Source organism: Bison bison, unplaced genomic scaffold (genome assembly GCF_000754665.1).
Source record: "Bison bison bison isolate TAMUID 2011002044 unplaced genomic scaffold, Bison_UMD1.0 scf7180017864038, whole genome shotgun sequence".
NCBI classification, from domain to species: Eukaryota; Metazoa; Chordata; class Mammalia; order Artiodactyla; family Bovidae; genus Bison; species Bison bison.
The window spans coordinates 2,634,306-2,652,664 of record NW_011494610.1 but is presented as its reverse complement, the minus strand read 5'-3'; the positions used below and the strand labels follow the sequence as shown (position 1 = coordinate 2,652,664).

Sequence of the window (18,359 nt, the reverse complement as noted above, 5' to 3'; positions counted from 1 at the left end):
TGGTCCTTATTGGTTTCACATCCACATCTCCGTTGGCTCAAAAGTAGCTCTGGGAAGTCAGCAAGGTTATTAGCCCATTTTCCAGATGAGGAAGCTGTGGCTGAGAGTGGAAAAGAGACTTGCTCAAGTCACCCCAGCACCAGCCAAAATGCCACACTTCTAAGCCAGTTCCTGCCCTGCTCCTGTCCCCGGCTGTCCTTTCTGTGCCACTGTCCTGCACCCGATCACTCTGTTGAAGATGACTGAGCGCGGGGAGGGGACGGGTAGGGGACACTGACTTCCCGCTGTCTTTCAGGGTCACTGGGGGCAAGAAATCCACCAAGAGGACCAAATCCATCAATGGCTCCTTGTACATCTTCCGGGGTCGAATCAACACTGAGGTCATGGAGGTGGAGAACGTGGAGGACGGGACAGGTAGGCCCCGCCCACGCCCTGCCTGAGCCCAGCCTCCCCACTTTGCTGTGCGGCGTGGGCTTCTCACTGCGGTGGCTCCCCTTGTGGTGGAGCACGGGCTTCGGTAGTTGCAGCCTGTGGGCTCAGTGGTTGTGGCTCCCGGACTCTGGAGCACAGGCTCAGTAGTTACGGCACACACCAGCTTAGGTGCCCCATGGCACGTGAAATCTTCCCAGACCAGGGATCCAAACCACGTCCCCTACATTGACGGCCGGGTTCTTAACCACTGGACCATCCTTAAAACTAGGGTTTTAAGCAGCCTAAAGTGCACGAAGGAGATGGGCAAGGAGGCAGGGAAGCACCGGGGGAGACTTCTTTATGGGCAGGTCTTCCTTGCCCACCAGAGAAGAGATAGGAGAGGGAGCATTTGAAGGGTGGTAAGTTCAACCCCCAAACCCGATCCCATTGAGGTCTCCACTGCCCTGTCTTCCTGGAGCAGGCAGGGCTGGTCCCATGACCTCACTCATAAGCGTATAATGATGAATGTTGAGTTATATGGCTGAGTCCATGCTGACCCCCTCCCTTTGCCTCCTGCCCCCGCTAGCGGATTATCACAGCAATGGCTACACCGTCACCAACGGCTGGAAGATCCACAACACGGCCAAGAACAAGTGGTTTGTCTGCATGGCCAAGACGGCGGAGGAGAAGCAGAAGTGGCTGGACGCCATAATCCGCGAGCGGGAGCAGCGCGAGAGTGCGTGGCCGGGGGCTTTCTCGGATCCGGGAGCGTATATGGCTTCCCACTGTCTGATCCCTCCTGTCGAGTGAGAGCTGTGTCTGGGGACAGGGCATAGGGTCCTTTCCAGAGAGGTTGGGACCACCTGCCAAAAAGCAGGTCTTTGAAGGGGTAGGAGCTCTGAGACTGTGATAACTGGTCGGAGCTCAGCTTATCTGGTTTAGCCCACTAGACAGATGGGAAGCCTGAGGGCTAGTGGAGGAGACTTGCCTAAGGTCGTGCCAATGTGGTTGGTCGTCCTGGGATTCTTGGCGGTTGTGGGGGGTCAGCTGGGGACAGGCTTTCGGGATCCACAGGCCTGTCCCCTGGGCTCCCCAGCGCCTGGTACTGACCGTGTCCTCCGTAGGCCTGAAGCTGGGCATGGAGCGCGACGCCTACGTCATGATCGCGGAGAAGGGGGAGAAGCTGTACCACATGATGATGAGCAAGAAGGTGAACCTGATCAAGGACCGCCGGAGAAAGCTGAGCACCGTTCCCAAGTGCTTCCTCGGCAAGTGCGTGCCTGCGCCTGCCCTCCCCTGGGTCCCTGGGCCTCGGCTGCACTCACCTGGCTCTTCCCAGCTCTGCCCCGTCCCTCAGGAGCCCCCCTGGGCAGAGCCACTCAAGCATCCTAAATCCTTATGGAACAGCCCTTGGCGGTCAAGCGTAGTGAGGTCCCCATATGAGGTCTTTCAAATGTTTTTGACCACAGCTCACTGCAAAATGTAAGGTTGATATTGTGACCGGGTACACACATACGATCCATTAATTGTATGATTGAAGCCAAAGTTTCACAGAATTTACTGTGCTTTATACACTCTACAAGTATTTGCATATTCTGTTCTACTCATTTCTTCATTTCAAAAATACTGCTGCTGCTACTGCTGCTAAGTCGCTTCAGTCGTGTCCGACTCTGTGCGACCCCATAAAATTGCTTTCACAAACTATGAGTGGGTTGCCCACCATAGATTGAAAAATGCTGCTCTAGCATTTAAGCAAAGAGAGGCCCCTGTAGCTATTTCAAGCAAAGAGGTATTTAATGCAGAGAGTTGATTTCAAAGGTTTTGGGAGGGCCGGAAGGGCAAATGTAGACCTTTGAATTAGTCTGTTCAGATGCCCTAATGAAGTCCCAGAGTCTGGGCAGCTGAAACAACAGAGATGTATTTTCTCACAGTTTTAGAGGCTGGAAGTCTGAGAGCGAGGTGTTCGCCGGGTGGGTGTCTGGTAAGACCTCCCTTTAGGAGATCCATAAGGGGAGGGAGGTCTCCCATGGCTTTCAGTAGATAGGACCTCCAATTTCTCTGTTTGGGAACTACATTATTTCCTAATAATAAAATGTTATTGCCCCTGCCCTTGTTTTATAACCGAGGATCAAAGGGCCAGAATGCAGGTGATTTGGGATTGGATCCTAAACCCAGGTTTAAATCTCATTCACTTGGGGGAGCGGGCTGGGCACTGGGAGAAGCGGAGGAAGAATTGGAATCCCCGTAAAACCAGCCAGTTGTTCCCAGGCCCCTCTGTGTGTTAGACCTGGTGGTCACGCTCTGGAGAGGGTAGGAGAGTGCCTGGGGCCTCACAAAGCTTCTGGAGAGAGAAGCTTGCCTGTGAGGCTGGGGTTCTGTTTAGAATTCATTAACTCTCATCCCACTTGCTTCTCCAAAGCTTTTGGGGAGGCCTGGGATAAAAGCTGCTGGAATTATTCTGCTGTCATAGACCAGGGGAGAGGTGACTTGGTCTAGGGTGGTCACGGTGAAGATGGCGGCAAGTGTCACATTCTGGGTCATCTTGAAGGTGATGGCATTTGCTGACAGGGTGAGGGAAGAAGGGAATTAAGGATTATGAGCACCTGGAAGGATAGATGGCTGCTTGCTGAGAAGTGGCGGGGGAGACGCAGGGAGGTTTCCGGGGGCGGGGGTACAGCCCAGGGGACATTTGGATGCTTATACAGGGACCGGCCCCCAGATGGAGATGTCGACTTGTTAGGTGGATATGGAATCTTGACTCAGGGAGAAAAGTCTGGATTAGAGACCTAAGTGCAGGGCATGTGGGCGTTTAGATGGTTTTCAAAGTCATGAAACTGAATGAAATCTGCAAGGGGATGAGTAGAAAGAGGGCAGGAAAGAAATGAGGTAGGGATTGACTGGGCCCTGGGGAGGAGGAGCAGCTATCAAAGGAGAGGAAGCTGGCAGAGAGGTGGGAGGCAGGCTGGTGAGTGCGGTGGCCTGGAAGCCAGGTGGGGAAAGGTGCGGAGACTTGGAACCATGGTTTGGACATGTTAATAAGGTTGAGATGCCCCGTAGACATTTGCATATTGACAGATATTGAAAGGTTGTTGGATGGGCAGTTGGAGAGTGTGAAGCTGGGGTGGGGGGGTGGGGTAGGGGTCACGGCCTGAGGCTTACGATTGGTCTGGCAGCAGCCAGGGGGTCTTAGGGGTTGTTGGGACCCTGAGAGGTGGCAGCGATGCCTTTGAGTCGGGTTTTGCCCTCAGGTCAGGGACCCCGCTCCGTGTTCCCTGGGAGGCTCTGTGGAGGGGCGAGTGTGGGCCCGAGACCTGCGGGAAGCCAGGAAGGGGCAGCCTGGCCGGTCTCCATCAGCTAATCCGCTAATCCCTGGGCAAGGAAGGAGGTTTTTCTCTTAGGAGAGGTGTGCTTCCGGCCCCCCAGGGTCAGAGGCCCTCCCTGCCCCTTGCCGAACCCTTCGAAGAGCTTAGTCCAGCCGGACGGGATAACCGGTCTGTGATTAGAGCTTCAGCAGTGTTTTGTCTCCTTAGGAAGGATTAGGGAGATTTTGTTCATTGCTCATTTGAAGCAGGGCCAGGACTGATGACTGTTTATCATCGTGCTAATGGAACTCACCTCCCTGCACGGCTTTGCTCTGCCCCGAGCCCGGGGCCATGGTCCTCTTTCTTCCCGGCTGGCACCCAGATCCCCTCAGGTGGAAGGAACCAGGAGCCCTAGGGACATGGCCAGGCAGCCTTTCTCCGCTCCACGTTCGGCCACGTGGCCGTGCCTTTTAATCTTCACATGACACTGTGGTTTACTGTCATTATCAGTGCACGATTGCTGTTAGTTGCTAAGTCATGTCCAGCTCTTTTATGATCTCATGGACTGTAGCCTGCCAGGCTCCTCTGTCCATGGGATTTCCCAGGCAGGAATATTGCAGTGGGTTGCCATTTCCTTCTCCAGGGGATCTTCTCAGGCCAGGGATCAAGATACCTGCGTCTCCTGTGTTGGCAGGCGAATTCTTTATCTCTGAGCCACCAGGGAAGCCCCGTCAGTACATAGTAGGTGATAAATAGTGACTTGCCAGGCATTGCTGCAGACACCCCCCTGGAAGCATTTCAGACCATGGAGTCACATGGGTGAACATAACCCCCCCGACCCCCACCCCCAGTTCCTGCCCTCATGGAGCTCAAGGTCGTGGAGCAGATGAGCAAGAGAAATGGGACTCTTGTACTGAGAGTGAGTGGACACTGGGTCTCAGCTCAGGGACTTTCCTGGGAAGAGTGTCAAGGTGTACCTGTGTATCCCCTGTGCCCAGCCTTGGATTTGACATTCAGTAAGTGAAATCCATGTTTACTGGGTGCATGATATAGTGGGGCAGGAATGAAGAGCGACGAAGGCTGATGCATGCTAACTCTCTGGCTCCTGCCCACGTAGGCTGATCTGCTCCCTGCGTCCCCAGCACCCCCCACCCTGCATCCAGTTCCGTCTTTCTGGAAGACTGGATCTCGCTGCTCCTCGTGCCCTGGCCCCCACCAACTGGCAGACCACTGGTTTCCTTACTTCTCACTCAGAGGCTGATCCTCCCGCCTGTACTCTCTTCCCTGTGCCCCGTGGAGGCAGACGATGCCCCCCTGACCCAGTGCGCTTTGCAGACGTGTTTTCCATAAAACTTGGTATTCAGTGTCCACATTTAACAGTTGGGAGATTTCACAGGAAACGCTGGATTTCTGGCTTCTCTTGAAAAGTCATAAGATGCTTTAGTCTCCCCGTGTGGACATGGTTGGCCGCCCTGAGTGGCTGCCGTCTCCAGAAGTGCTGGCTGGCTCAGCAGAGTTTCCATCTGGCCCTTTTCACTCATTTACGAGAGGTCAGGGTCCCTGCATTAGAGGTGAATGATGTCTGGTTTTGAACCCTGGATCCCAGCTCAAGATTCAGTGTGATTCGAAAATTACTGACAAAATCCAGAGGGTCCCTGAATGAACCACCTGCCAGATGGACCCTTTGGAGGCCTAGAGAGGGACAGCAATTTGCCCAAATCTGCCCAGCAAATTGATCCTCAAAAAAGGTCGAGACTCAACTCGGGGCAGAAAGCTGGGTCTCGGCTCCTCTGTCGTCTGGGCTGCCTTTTTCTGTGCTGGCAGCTGCTGCAGGGAGCTTCCTGTCTCTCCCCAACCCTGGCTGCAGGGCCGCCGGTCCGGGCCAGAGGTGGCCCCTGAGGGGACAGCTGGTGGGCAGCTGGTAGCCGAGTCTCAGCTTCCAAGAGTGGGCACTCCACATCTGTTCGCCTCCCCCAGCTGCTGGCAGCTTTCTTTCTGCCACTGATTTTGAGGACTTGGGGAATAGCACTGGGGGAGGACAGGACTCAGAACAATCTCTTCCCTACTCGGGGCTCCGCAGAATAGATCTGTTTCTTCTACGCTCTCCTTGGCCTGCGCTGGGGCTCCCTGAGTGCCTCGGCACACCCCACTACCTACACATAAGGCAGGTCTTTGCTCCGCCAAATGCTGGAAAGCTAAAAATAGCCCTGCTCCCCTCTGGCCCTGTAATTGGAGGCGGAACAGCTGGTTTCGATAAGCTCCGTGCTCTGGCCAACTGCCACCCGCTTTCATTGAGTACAGATTGCCTCGCGTCCCCAGCTCTCCCCTTTCCTGCTGACTTCCACTGGGCTGAGCTCTGCGTGGAGCCCTAAACACTCCTCTGAGACCTGGGACCTGGGGTCTGGCTGAGCCCCTGCCCCGCTGGGTAGTCACATTGGATTTGTCTCATTTCCTCTGGGCTTGTGAGCACATCTTTCTTGCTGAGGCCTTCCTGCTTCCCCCAGAATGTTCCTTCTTGTTGCATGGCTCATTCCTTCAGTTGTTCACGAGGTTACTGTGCCCTGCTGTGGTTGGGCTCCTCTTCCAGGTGCTGGGGGTGTAGATCTGTGAGTTAGACAACAGGTCTCCATCAGCATGGAGACGACATTCTGGTTCTGGGAGATGGCTGATAAACGCATCCATAAATCTGTAAAGAGTACGACTCCAGTGATGAGTGCTAAAAAGGAAGTAAAACTGAAAGATGGGATGGTTTGTGTGTGTGTGGGGTGTTTTGATGAGGTGGTTGGGGAAGACTTCTTCAAGGAGGTGATATTTGAGCTGAGACCTAAAGATGAAAGAGAAGGGCTATGTGAAGAGCTGGGGAAGCGTGTGTCTTGGCAGCGGGAACAGCAAGTGTAAAGGCCCTGAGGCAAGCAGGAGTCTGGCATGTTTTGTGAGCTGGGGAAGACGGTGAGTGCGGTAAAGCAGAATAAGTGAAAGAACAGAGATCAGGGGACAGTTCACGCAGGGCCTTGGCATCATGTGGGCAGAAGTTGGATGTTTTTTGAGAGTAAGTAGGCAGCTCATTCGGAGAAGGCAGTGGCAACCCACTCCAGTGTTCTTGCCTGGAGAATCCCAGGGACGGGGGAGCCTGGTGGGCTGCCGTCTATGGGGTCGCACAGAGTCGGACACGACTGAAGCGACTTAGCAGCAGCAGCAGCAGCAGCAGCAGCAACAGCAGGCAGCTCATTGGAGGGTTTTCAGTGGGAGAACAACATGAGTTGGTTGTCTCTCCTGACTCTCTACAATCATCTTTCTGGGTCCTTATTTCTTCCTGCTTATTAGTTTCTTCATTCCTTCTGTCTGTTCACCCATCCAGCCATCATCCATCTCCCACCCACCCCGCATCTACCATAAATCTCTCCACTTACCATTCACCCATCCATTCATGCTTCCCTCCACCCACCTACCCACTAAGCTCCCCAGTCACGTAGTCATTTATCTGTCGAATCATCCAATTATCTACTCACTTTTCATTCATTTGTCCACTCATGTGTCCATGCTCTCATTCCTCCATCCATCCATCCATCCATCCTTCCTTCCAGCCTCCCTTCCATCCATCCATCCATCCATCCTTCATCCATCCATCCACCCTTCCATCCATCCATACTTCCAGTCTACCATCCATCCATCCTTCCATCCATCCTTCCAGCCATCCATCCATCCTTCCATCCATCCATCCATCCTTCCTTACAGCCTCCCTTCCATCCATCCTTCCATCCATCCATCCATCCTTCCATCCATCCATCCATCCTTCCATCCATCCGTCCATCCTTCCTTCCCGCCTCCCTTCCAGCCGTCCTTCCTTCCATCCATCCATCCATCCATCCATCCATCCTTCCATCCATCCATCCATCCTTCCATCCATCCATCCTTCCATCTATCCATCCTTCCATCCATCCATCCATCCATCCATCCATCCAGTTAGCTTGAGGCAGGGCCTGGGGTCTGCTCACACCCACCTCTCTGCCATTGGTCTTGAGGAAAAGCATCTGGCCTCAGCAGGAACACCTGCTTCCTTGTGGCTCAGCTGGTAAAGCATACGCCTGCAATGCGGGAGACCTGGATTTGATCCCTGGGTTGGGAAGATCCCCTGGAGAAGGGAAAGGCTACTCACTCCTATATTCTGGCCTGGAGAATTCCATGGGGCCATAGAGTCAGACACGACGGAGCGACTTCCACGTTCACTTTCACTTTTCAGCAGGAACCCCGGGCCTGTGGGGTCCTGAGCTCTGCTTCCCCACAGGCAGTTCGGCTGTTACTCCTGAGAGTGGGTGGGATCAAGCCAGTTCAGTGCTGGCAGCTATGGTCCCAGGATAGGGGTGGCCCTCTCAACTGCATCTTATATTTCTGGCAGTGAGTTTGTTGCCTGGCTCCTAGAAATTGGTGAAATCAGCAAGACGGAAGAAGGTGTGAACCTGGGCCAAGCCTTGTTGGAGAATGGTATTATCCACCATGGTGAGTGGGGCCTGGGTCTGAGGGGGGTGAGGGTAGGCAGGTCAGACCTCAGCAACTGTGTGTGGAACTAACCCAGAGGCCATTTCTACTCTGCTGTGCGGCCACCTGTTCCCTGGGCACAGAGTGGCTGCCCTTATAAAACTGCTCACAGGGCTGGAAGATCCAGCACTCACTCGGGGCACCCAGAAAGCAAGGTGGCCTTGTAAAGTTATGGGCGGGGAGGAGAATTTTCTCTCTGTCCCTGCAAAAAATAGCAAGAACCATTGAAGTTTTAGTTTCCAGTTGGAGCGTGGGCAGGGGGTTTGGTGAAATTGCACTTGGCATGGAGCCTGGCTGGGTGGAGGGTGAGGATGTGGTGTGGGTTGGGAGGGGCCAGGGGGCTGCACTCGGCCTCACCAGCCCTGGGTCCTTCTAGTCTCTGACAAGCACCAGTTCAAGAACGAGCAGGTGATGTACCGCTTCCGCTACGATGACGGCACCTACAAGGCCCGAAGCGAGCTGGAGGACATCATGTCCAAGGTGCGGACCCTCCGCCCTGACCCACAGTCTAGACCCCACTGCCCCCACCAGCCCCCCCTCTACTCCCCACACCCTCCTATCGGCCGGGATTTGTAGTCCCCTGGAGAATGTGGCCCGATCCCACACTCCCCCTTTTTCTCTTTCAGGGTGTGAGGCTTTACTGCCGTCTCCACAGCCTTTACACCCCTGTGATCAAGTAAGTTACTCTCTGCAAGCTTCACCTCTGCCTCTTCTCAGCTGTGTGGCCTTGGGCCTGTAACTTAACCTCTCTGAGCCTCGGTCTCCTTCTCCATCCAATGGAACTCATAACTGCACCTACCCTGTAGGTTTGTCTCGAGGGTCAAGTGAGTTAATCTGTTGGGAAACACTGCAGCTTGGTGGTGAAAGGTGTTAGTTCTGGGGTCAGACAAGGCCGAGTTTGGATCTCAGCCTGCGAGTTGGTTAGCAGCTGTTTCCCTTTGTGGAATGGGGATGATAATAGGAATGGGGATGATAATAGGATCCACCCCAGGGCCTTTGCACTTGCTGTCCTCTCTGCCTAGGATGTTCTTTCCCTACATATCTGCTCCCTTCTTTCCTTCAAATGTCCCCAAGTCAGAGGGGCCTTCCCGACCACCTTTCTAAAGTATCACATCTGGAATATACTTTGGTTTTCTTCTTGAAGCTTGTCAGTGGCTGACATACTCTATTTCTTGGTCTGTATACTGTCTTGTCTTCCCCCACTGAATTGTACACTCACCAAAGGCAGGGAATTTTCTCACCACTGTGTCCCCAAACCCTCAGCAGCACCCAAAGAGGCGCGGGCCAGTAGAACTTCCCGCATTGGTAGAAGCGCTCTGTACCCGTGCTGTCCAGGACACTGGCCACTAGTCACATGTACTTTCACACTCTTGAGACTGAAGAGTGTAATCTGAACTCTGATGTAACATTAAGTGATTGGAAACCAGCCACATACTGGAGAGTGCCTGTCCGGGGCAGAGGAGCCCTCAGTAAATGTTTGTTGAGTGGTGGTTGAGGGGTGCCTAGCTTCTTTTGCCTCTGTGTCTGCATCTGTGGAACGGGCATAAGCATAGCTCACACCCCTGGGGTTGTCATGAGGAGTGAATCTGAGTGGCGCCGGCACACGGTGAGCGCTGTATCAGTTCCCGTGATTCGTGATTGTCTTTACTGTGAAGCTTATGGTTGTGGATGAAGGCCCGGGAGGGTGATGTGATCCTTAATAGCTGCAGAGGCCTCTGCCCGCTGTCCTGACAGCCCTTACCACCTCTCAGGAGCGGAGGGGCAGGGTCTTCTCCCCTTGGAGGTGAGGCGCAGGGAGCCCCTTTGTGCAGGCCCAGAAGGCAGGTGGGGCTGGCCCGGTTCGGCTCAGACCTCACAGGAGGGGCCCCTCCGTCTGCCCCCAAAGGAGGATGTGGCCAGGCCGGCCACAGGTCCTGGTTACCACACACGTGCCCTGCTGGGCTCCCCAGCTCCCGAGAAGAGCTCCCCCAACCTGCTTTTCTCAGCCCCAAGAGGGCTGGCTGCAGACACCCATTTGCGTCGGCTTCAGAAGCTGAGCAGTTTTGTGGTTTGGCTGCAAGATCCGCACAACCCTTCATACCACAACTTGGCAGGAATCTTGACAGGTCAGAGCGAAGAACCAGGACTGTCACAGACCCCTGCCCTCTGCTTGGTCCTGACTGCCCACTCCAGCCCCTGGAGAGACGTTTCCATATCGACACAGTTTTGTTACCTTTAGACGCAAGGATGTCAATGATGAAACGGAAGGGAAAAGGGAAGAACTGAAAGTTTCTCTCGCTACTCAAGAGTAAATCAGGTCTCCGCAGGCTCAGCGTTTTTGACGTCTTGGGCTGGATCGTTCTTTGTTTGGGAGCTATTCTGGGCAGTTTTGAGTGCTTAGCAGCATCTGGTCTCTGCCTGCTAGATGCTGATGGTACCTCTGGGCCCCCCCGTCCCCGGTCAGATCATGACAGCCAAAAATGTCAGCAGACACAGCCAAGCATTCCTCGGGGGGCATAGTCGTCCCTGCTGGAGAACCCTAGGCTGGGGAGAGTTCCCAGAGCATTAGAGCTGCCTGAGGATGGGGTTCTGGGTTGGGACAGCCCTGCCTAGGTGACTCTGTGAGTGAGGGGCAGGTCTGGCCGGTCTCCTTGTCTGGTGGTCACCCTGGTCCCCCGGCCTCTGACCCGTGGCTGGAGAATGTGGAAGTCCCTGGACCCCTAGCACTTTGAGCAGGGACTTCGGGACTATTTCCCCTCCCTCCTGTCCGATTGGCTCACGGCCGGCTGCCTCTCCACAGGGACCGCGATTACCACCTGAAGACGTATAAGTCCGTGCTGCCTGGGAGCAAGCTGGTGGACTGGCTGCTGGCCCAGGTGAGAGCTCCCCTGAGCGGGTGTGACCCGGAGCTGAGGGGCTGACCAGGATGTGGGCCTTTGAGGTTTAAAAAGCTTTAATTTTAAATTTTATTGATTGATTTGGCTGCACTGGGTCTTAGGTGAGGCATGCAGGGTCTTTAGTTGCAGCCTATGGGATCTGGTTCCCGGACCAGGGATTGAACCTGGGCCCCCTGCATTGGGAGTGTGGAGTCTTGGCTACGAGACCATGTAGGAAGTCCCTAAAAATTTGTTTTAAAATTATTTTTTTTTCTGTCCAACTATCTTTTAATTTTTTAAAACATTATTTATTTTAATTGGAGGCTAATTACTTTACAATATTGTGGCAGTGTGGGGCATACATTGACATGAATCAGCCACGGGTGTACATGTGTCCCCTCATCCTGAACCCCCCCTTCCATAAAATGGTTTTTAAATTGTGGTAAAATACACATAATATGGGCTTCCCACGTGGTGCTGTGGTAAAGAACCCGCCTGCCAGTACAGGAGATTCGGGTTTGATTCCTGGGTTGGGAAGATCCCCTGGAGGAGTAAATGGCAACCCGCTCCAGTATTCTCGCCTGGGAAATCTCATGGACAGAGGAGCCTGGTGGACTACAGCCCATGGGGTCACAAAAAGTCAGACATGACTGAGCACATCGGCAAACACATAAGATGACGTTTACCATCTTAACCATTTTGAAGTGTACAGTCCAGTAGCCTTAAGTCCATTATCACACAGCATCACCACCGTCCACTTGCAGGGCTTTTCCCGTCTTGCAAAGCTGAAACCCTGTCCCTGTTGAACAGTAGCGCCCTGTTCCTCCTGCTGCCCGGCTCCTGGCAGCCGCCCTTCCGCGCTCTCTGAGCTGGCCTGCTCAGGGAGACCCGTGTGAGGGCCAGGCCGTGTCTGTGCTTCTGTGTCGGGCTTGGCTCACTCCGCATAAGGCCTTCAGGGTTTGTCCAAGTTGTAGCCCGTGTCAGAATTTCCTTCCTTTTAAAGGCTGAATAATATTCTGTTGGGTGGATAGAGCACATTTTCGCTGTCAGTCAAGGGACAGTGGGGTGACTGCCACCTTGAGGCTTTCTGTTTTAAACATGAGATGATCCCTGGCCCGCTGGGACAAGTTGGTTCCGTCCTGCCACCAAACCGGAGCCTCCGGGTGGAGGCTTGCCAGGTTATTCGCTTCACACGGGTCCCCAGTGAGCAGGGGCTGGGCAGAGTCTTGGAAGGATCTATGAGCCGCTTTTGCTGCAACTTCCCCAAGGCGATTGTTCTGTTGAGGTGCTGTGAGCCATCCTGCCTGCCCGTCTCTTGCAGTTGGTAGCTCCTGGTCACAGCATGCTTATTCTGGGCCAGGGCCCATCTGCTCTTTTGGGCATTGTCTCACTGAGTCCTCCACCCCATTTGCAGATGGGGAACTGGGGTCCAGAGAGGCCAAGTGCCTAGTCCAAGAACACACAGCCTGGCAGCAGCATAGCTACAACTCGGGTGGGCCCATCGTATCCCCTCGTGCCTCGGTTCTGCAGACGTTTCAGGGAGCCTGCACGAACTTTCATTCATAGTTCATAAGAAGAATGCACTGGCTCCAAAGACAAGGAGCCGACTGTGAAATTGAAATGGATACATGTTTAAACTTTTAGAGAGTGCAGCTCTATGGCAGCCTCATTAATAGTTAAGTTTCCCATTCATAGAAACTTCATTCCATTCGAAAACAATTTACTGCCTGGATTTTCTTTTGCCGAACAAATTCCTGATGATTGCCTAGAAGTCAGAGCCAATCTATGTAAAGTAAAGCCTTCTTGGCGTCAAATAACTTCAAAAGCAAGCTTAGAAAACACCTTGAAAAAACTTTTTCAAACCCCCAAAATGTATTTAATGTAGGATGTGAGTGCATTTTAAAATATGTTTGCTGGGATGTGGGGCCCTAAAATGTGGGAGGTCTTAAAATGACCTTGGATTTGAATTTATAGAGTTGCATGGCTTGGAAGCACAGAGCTGCTAACCATTGTACTACACCACCCCCTCCATAGGATCCCCTGAAGCCAGCCCAGAGTGTGTGCTTTACTAGCAGGGCCTCTTGGGAGGGCTTGGGCCACTGCAGGGCTCCCAGCACAGATGAGACAGCAGCTGATTTTGGTGGGATAAGATCTTTGGGCTGTCAGAGGATGAGGCTGGCAATAGACAGACCGGTGAGGAGGCAAATTCAGAACTACAGGCAGGGGAGCACAAGAACTCCCCTGAGAATGGTGTGGCCTCGGGGGAGGCGGGAAATGTCAGGTTTTGGATTTTTTGAAGGTAGACCTAACAGAATCTGCTGTTGGATGGATGGATTGTGGGCGGCGGTTGAGAGAGGAGTCTTGAAGAACTCCAAGGTCCTTGACCAAGCTGGGGAGGCTCAGGGCTGTGACCTGGAGCACTCCAGCAAGGAGGAGAACTAGCCAGAGCAACTTCCTCTGCTGGTTTCTCTTTGTGATTGATGTCAGGCACGGGGAGGGGGGACCTGCTCTTGGCCAGTGCTGTCAGATTAGCTGTGATCCTGGCCGAAGGCCCCCTGGAATAGCCTGAGTCGTGGTCAGTGGGTCCTGAAAATGCCCCACCCCTATCCCCCAGCATCCTGTCGCAGTGGAGGCAAGGGGAGGATGGTGGAGTAAAGTTTGTGGCTGACCCTCTGTCCACTTGAGCAGGCCTCCCATTGCTCGGCCTGGTCTGGGGACATAGGGAGGCTAATTGGAGTTGACAGAGGATGGCTTCCACGAGATTGACCAAAAGACAGCTGGCATCTGGCTCCCACTCAGGGAAAGGGGAGGACGGTATGCATATGGGTCTCTCTGCGTGAGAGAGGTTGGTGATGAGGATGTGACCTTGACGACTGGTTATGGCAAGTCTTCATTAGAGTCATCCCCACCTTGTACCTTGGCAGGAAGGTCAAAAAGAAAACATATAATTGTGTAGTTCAGGAGGGTTATTTTGCTTTGAACACCTCTTCATTTCTAACTTCTAGGTCATTCTGCTCCTTGAAACAAAATGTTGGTTGAAACCTCCTTGATCAGCTGGAAATGCTTGTGGCTGCACATGATAAGAAACTTGACTTGCACAGTAAAGTCGTTTTTCTTTTTTTGTTGTTCCCGTAACTAGACATCCAGAGCTCATGATCCTAGAGCTCAACAATGCCATTTACACCCAGGCTCTTTCCATCTTTTGGTTCCACCACCTTGCCCGCTGCCTCATTGTCATAAGATGGCTGCCACAGCTCCAGATATCGCATCCATATAGACCTATGGCCAAAGGCAGGCAGCAGGGACAGGTGAAGAGAGCTTTCTCACTCTGTGTATTGGGGGAGGAAACTTCCTCCAGTCCTCTCCCTTCCCAAGTGGTCTTCCTCTTGGTCTCATGGCCAGGTGGGTCCCACATATACCCCTAAACCACTCCCTGGGGAAGACAACAAGGATTGCTGAGCGTGGCTTAGAATTCCTCAGAATTCATTCCTTGAGGCTCCCTGCCAACTCCTTGGATGAATCAGAGTTCTTTTAGCTCTGAGAATGAGGGAGGTACTAGTCCTTTGATTGACAAGCTACATATTGCATCAGTTCTGATCTCTGTGTATTATCTCATTTAATCTTCAGAAAAACAGTTGTTATCGCCATTTTACTGATGAAGGAACTGAGGCTCAGGTTTTATAACTTGCCTCAGGACACCTAGAAATGGGGTACTCTTGTAAGATTGGGTGTGTATGTGATTGGGGCTTTCATGATGCCCTGGTAGTCAATAATAATATTAGAAATAATAGTAATACTCCTCTCTATTGCTTATAACCTGTACTGTGGAATCTGAGCAGGGAACACCACTGAGGGGTGGCAGAGGCCTTGGAAAGTTAAGAGCAAATCCAGGGATTAAAAAAATACAAATGAGGACGTGAAGCTTGGCGAGGTTAAGGAGTTGCCCACGGTCACAGCTTGGCCAAGCAGGGGTTTGAACACGGGGACCCCAGCTTCAGGTTTGTCTCTTCCCCTCTCTGCTCACGGTTTTTGGTCCATGTTGCCTGGGCTCCAGCATGCCCCAGGCTGCGGCCGTCAAAAGGAGGGTGGGGAGCAGTGGGCTGGGACAGGCCAGAGCAGGTCAGGCCAGGAGCCAGGTGCTGCGGGGAGGCTGACATCTGCTGGCTCCTGTGCCGGCTCTGCAGAAATGTGCCCGAGTGCCTGCCACGCTGACCCCACGGCCAGGCTGATGGTGATGCTGGCAGAGGCGGTGGTTCCAGCGCCTGGGGGTTGGGGTGGCGGGGCTTGGATGGGAGCAGGCAAAGGGCAGTCTGGCAGCTCAAGGCACCAGCCTAGAGGAAACAGGATAAACAAGGACAGGGCAGGAGCCCTGGCCACAACCCAGGGCAGCTCTCTTCCCTTCTTGGAGCCTCAGTTTCCCTGTTTGTAACTTGGAGGGAAGGCCTGGCTGCAAGAGGATTCCATTCTCAAGCTGTGACCTTGGGCCAGTGCTGCATCTGTCTGTCTGTCCCTCAATGTCTTCATCTGCCAAACGAGGTTAATAAGAGCAGCTGCCCCTGGGTTGACCCTCAAGGCCGTTAGTGTGGCTGGAGCCCCCCCACCAGGGGGCTGGTGGGCCACTCGGGGCAGGGAGACTCAGGTGGTGAGGTTGATTACACTGTTGGAAGAAAATGGGGGCTTGTGACTTTCGGTCTCCCCATGGCTGGTGGGATATGGGTGGGGGTTTACTCTTCAGGTGGGGGTACACCCAGGGTTGGTGTGATTCACTCCTGAGCAGAGGATCCATCCTGCTGCTGTTCTCACTTTGGGAGCTGCCCCTTGGGTTACCCCAGGGCCCTCTGGGGAGAAGAGGGGAGGGGATAGGCTGGGAGCCCAGGTTGTGAGAGCTTCAGAGAGCCAGGTGGACTCCAGACGTCAGCCCGGGCCCCCCGCAACCCCACCGGGCCTGCCCGCCTCTTGGGCCCCTCACAGCGGGAGGCTATGGCTGTGGATGTGGCACCTCCAGGATGGATGGCAGCCCCCTGCCCCTGGCGGGGCTCAGAGCCTGCTGGCCCTCTAACCGCCCGCCCGGGTTCCCACAGGACAGGTTTGTCATCTATGAGTCAGCCTGGGGCAGTGAAACACGAGGCCAGCGGCTGCCCCAGGCTCTGCTCTGGGGCCTGCAGCTCTGAATTCATTTCTCCTTTAGCTGAGGAATTCCCTGCCCCGCCACTCCGCTGCTGGCCGCAGGCTCTGGGGGGTGTGTGGGATACACCCAAAGTGCAGGCCTCTGGCCTGGCGGTGTCAGGGGCCTTTTGGAATCAGTTCTCACTTGGACAGTTGTTTAAATGAGAGGCTGTAGGCCCTGTGACCCTCTGAATGGAGTCGAAGTTCATTGACCTGGTTACAAGCTCCTGCATGAGTTAGTCCTTGCCCACCATGTCTTTATCCACTCAGCAGGTATTTATCAAGCACCTACTGTGTGCCAGGCTCTGTTCTAAGCCCTTCGAATTCAGCAGGGAACACAATAAAGCAAAGGCCCTTTCCCTGTGGAGCCGACCTTCACCCACACCCCGTCCTTGCTGGCCATGCTGTCTGCTGTGCTGCAGGCTCCGTCCACCTGGACCTCTGTCCCTGCTGTTTCCTTTGCCTGTCCCTCCCCCCATGCATGCACAATTCACATATTTTGCCTGGATATACTGAGATTGTTTGGGTTGCAAGAAGCAGAAACAGAATCTGGCTAACTTAAGGAATATTAAAAAGAGATGGTGACTTACTGGGAAGGCCATGGAGCACCCACAGAGTCAGGAGAGACCCTGGAGCCAGGCCTTAAAAGGAACTGGCACCAGGAAACTCCGAGCTCCTCAGGAGCAGGTGCGGTGGGACACTGTCTCCAGGGCACGCTCTAAGGCAAGATTGGCTCCAGCTGCTCCCTGACCTTGGGTTCCTCTGCTCAGGGGTCGTGTTCTGGGGCAGGAGGCATTGCACTGGCCTTGCCTGGACCCCATGCCCTCAACCTGGCCAGGGGTTGGCGGTCCCAAGCCTGGAGGGACCTTCCTCTCACAGCAGCATTCTACATGGGAGAGTTGGCCTTGAAGGCGGGCCCAGCAGGGGCCCAGCACACTGGCCACACCCATTCAGTCTTCAGTTTCGGGTTGGTTGTCATTTCCTCCAGGAAGTCTGAGATGAGCCAGACCCCCGATTTAGGAGTATTTTCAGTTGCGAGAACAGAAAACGCAACTGAACACTGGCCTAAGGAAATGACATGCTGCACATCGGGAGCACCACATATCAAGAGCCTTCTGTCCTTCACTCTGCCACCCTCAGCAGGCTGCCACCTTGATCAGGACATGGTCCTGCAGTCCCTGCATCACTTCCTCATGTAATTTTATCCCAGGCAGGGAGGGGTGCTGTTGCTTTTCCCTTTTATTAGGGAGGAAGATATTTTCCAGGATTTCCTGGTAGGCCTCCCCAGATAGCTCATTGGCTACAGCCAGGTCAGTTAGGAGTTGAACTTGATTTCTTAATATCAGAGAGCCAACTACAGAGGCTGAAACCAATTAGGGGTTTGTTTTTCTTTAGTATGAGGGAAGGCTGGAGGTTGGTGAGACAGAGCTGCTGGGACAATCTCATGCTATCTTTGAGGACCACCCTATCCCTTTCTTTTTGCACTGCTCTGCTTAGTATGTTTCTATTTTCCAGATCACATTGTGATATAAGATGGCTGCAGGAGCTCCAGCCATCACATCTGTGTTCCAGGCAGGCAGGAGGAAGAGATACAAAAGGCCAGGAATAAAGTGTGTTTCCAGAGCTCCCTATCAGTGATTTCTGCTTGTGTTTCATTGGTCACCGCTGGCTATAGTGGAGGCTGGGATCTGAGGTTATCTAGATAGATGCACTGTCATCTATAACAGTGAAGATTTTGGTACCAGGGCCGGATGGGGCGGGGGAGGGTTGTTGCTGGGCAGCCAACAGTGTCTGCCACATAAAATCTCAGTTTCTCTTTTTGCAGTGTTTATCGCATGATACTCCATGCATTTGTCACATTTAAATAACATACAATTATATATTTTTCTGGTTTGGGAGTCGTAAATAACAATCACAGGCATGGTTGGTGGTACCACAGTAAATAAGACAGAGGCACATCCCTGCCCTTGTGGAGTCTCCCTTCCTGGGGTGGCAGTGGGCTCTTTGTCCACCTGGCTCAGCGCCTTGGGCCAGGTCCACCTAACACCTTCCCCTTCTTGTTCTGTTCCAGGGTGATTGCCAGACACGT

General features: G+C 53.6%; 1 protein-coding gene across 1 annotated transcript in view; it reads left to right on the top strand.

Annotated features, from left to right (window-relative positions):
• Positions 1-18,359, top strand: part of PREX1 (phosphatidylinositol-3,4,5-trisphosphate-dependent Rac exchange factor 1) — a 118,171-nt gene that overhangs the window by 63,473 nt on the left and 36,339 nt on the right. The window contains exons 8-15 of the mRNA XM_010835119.1: positions 296-414; positions 998-1,147; positions 1,536-1,683; positions 8,110-8,210; positions 8,626-8,729; positions 8,876-8,925; positions 11,029-11,104; positions 18,342-18,359. Coding sequence (XP_010833421.1) covers positions 296-414; positions 998-1,147; positions 1,536-1,683; positions 8,110-8,210; positions 8,626-8,729; positions 8,876-8,925; positions 11,029-11,104; positions 18,342-18,359 — 766 coding nt within the window. The remainder of the gene's footprint in view (positions 1-295; positions 415-997; positions 1,148-1,535; positions 1,684-8,109; positions 8,211-8,625; positions 8,730-8,875; positions 8,926-11,028; positions 11,105-18,341) is intronic.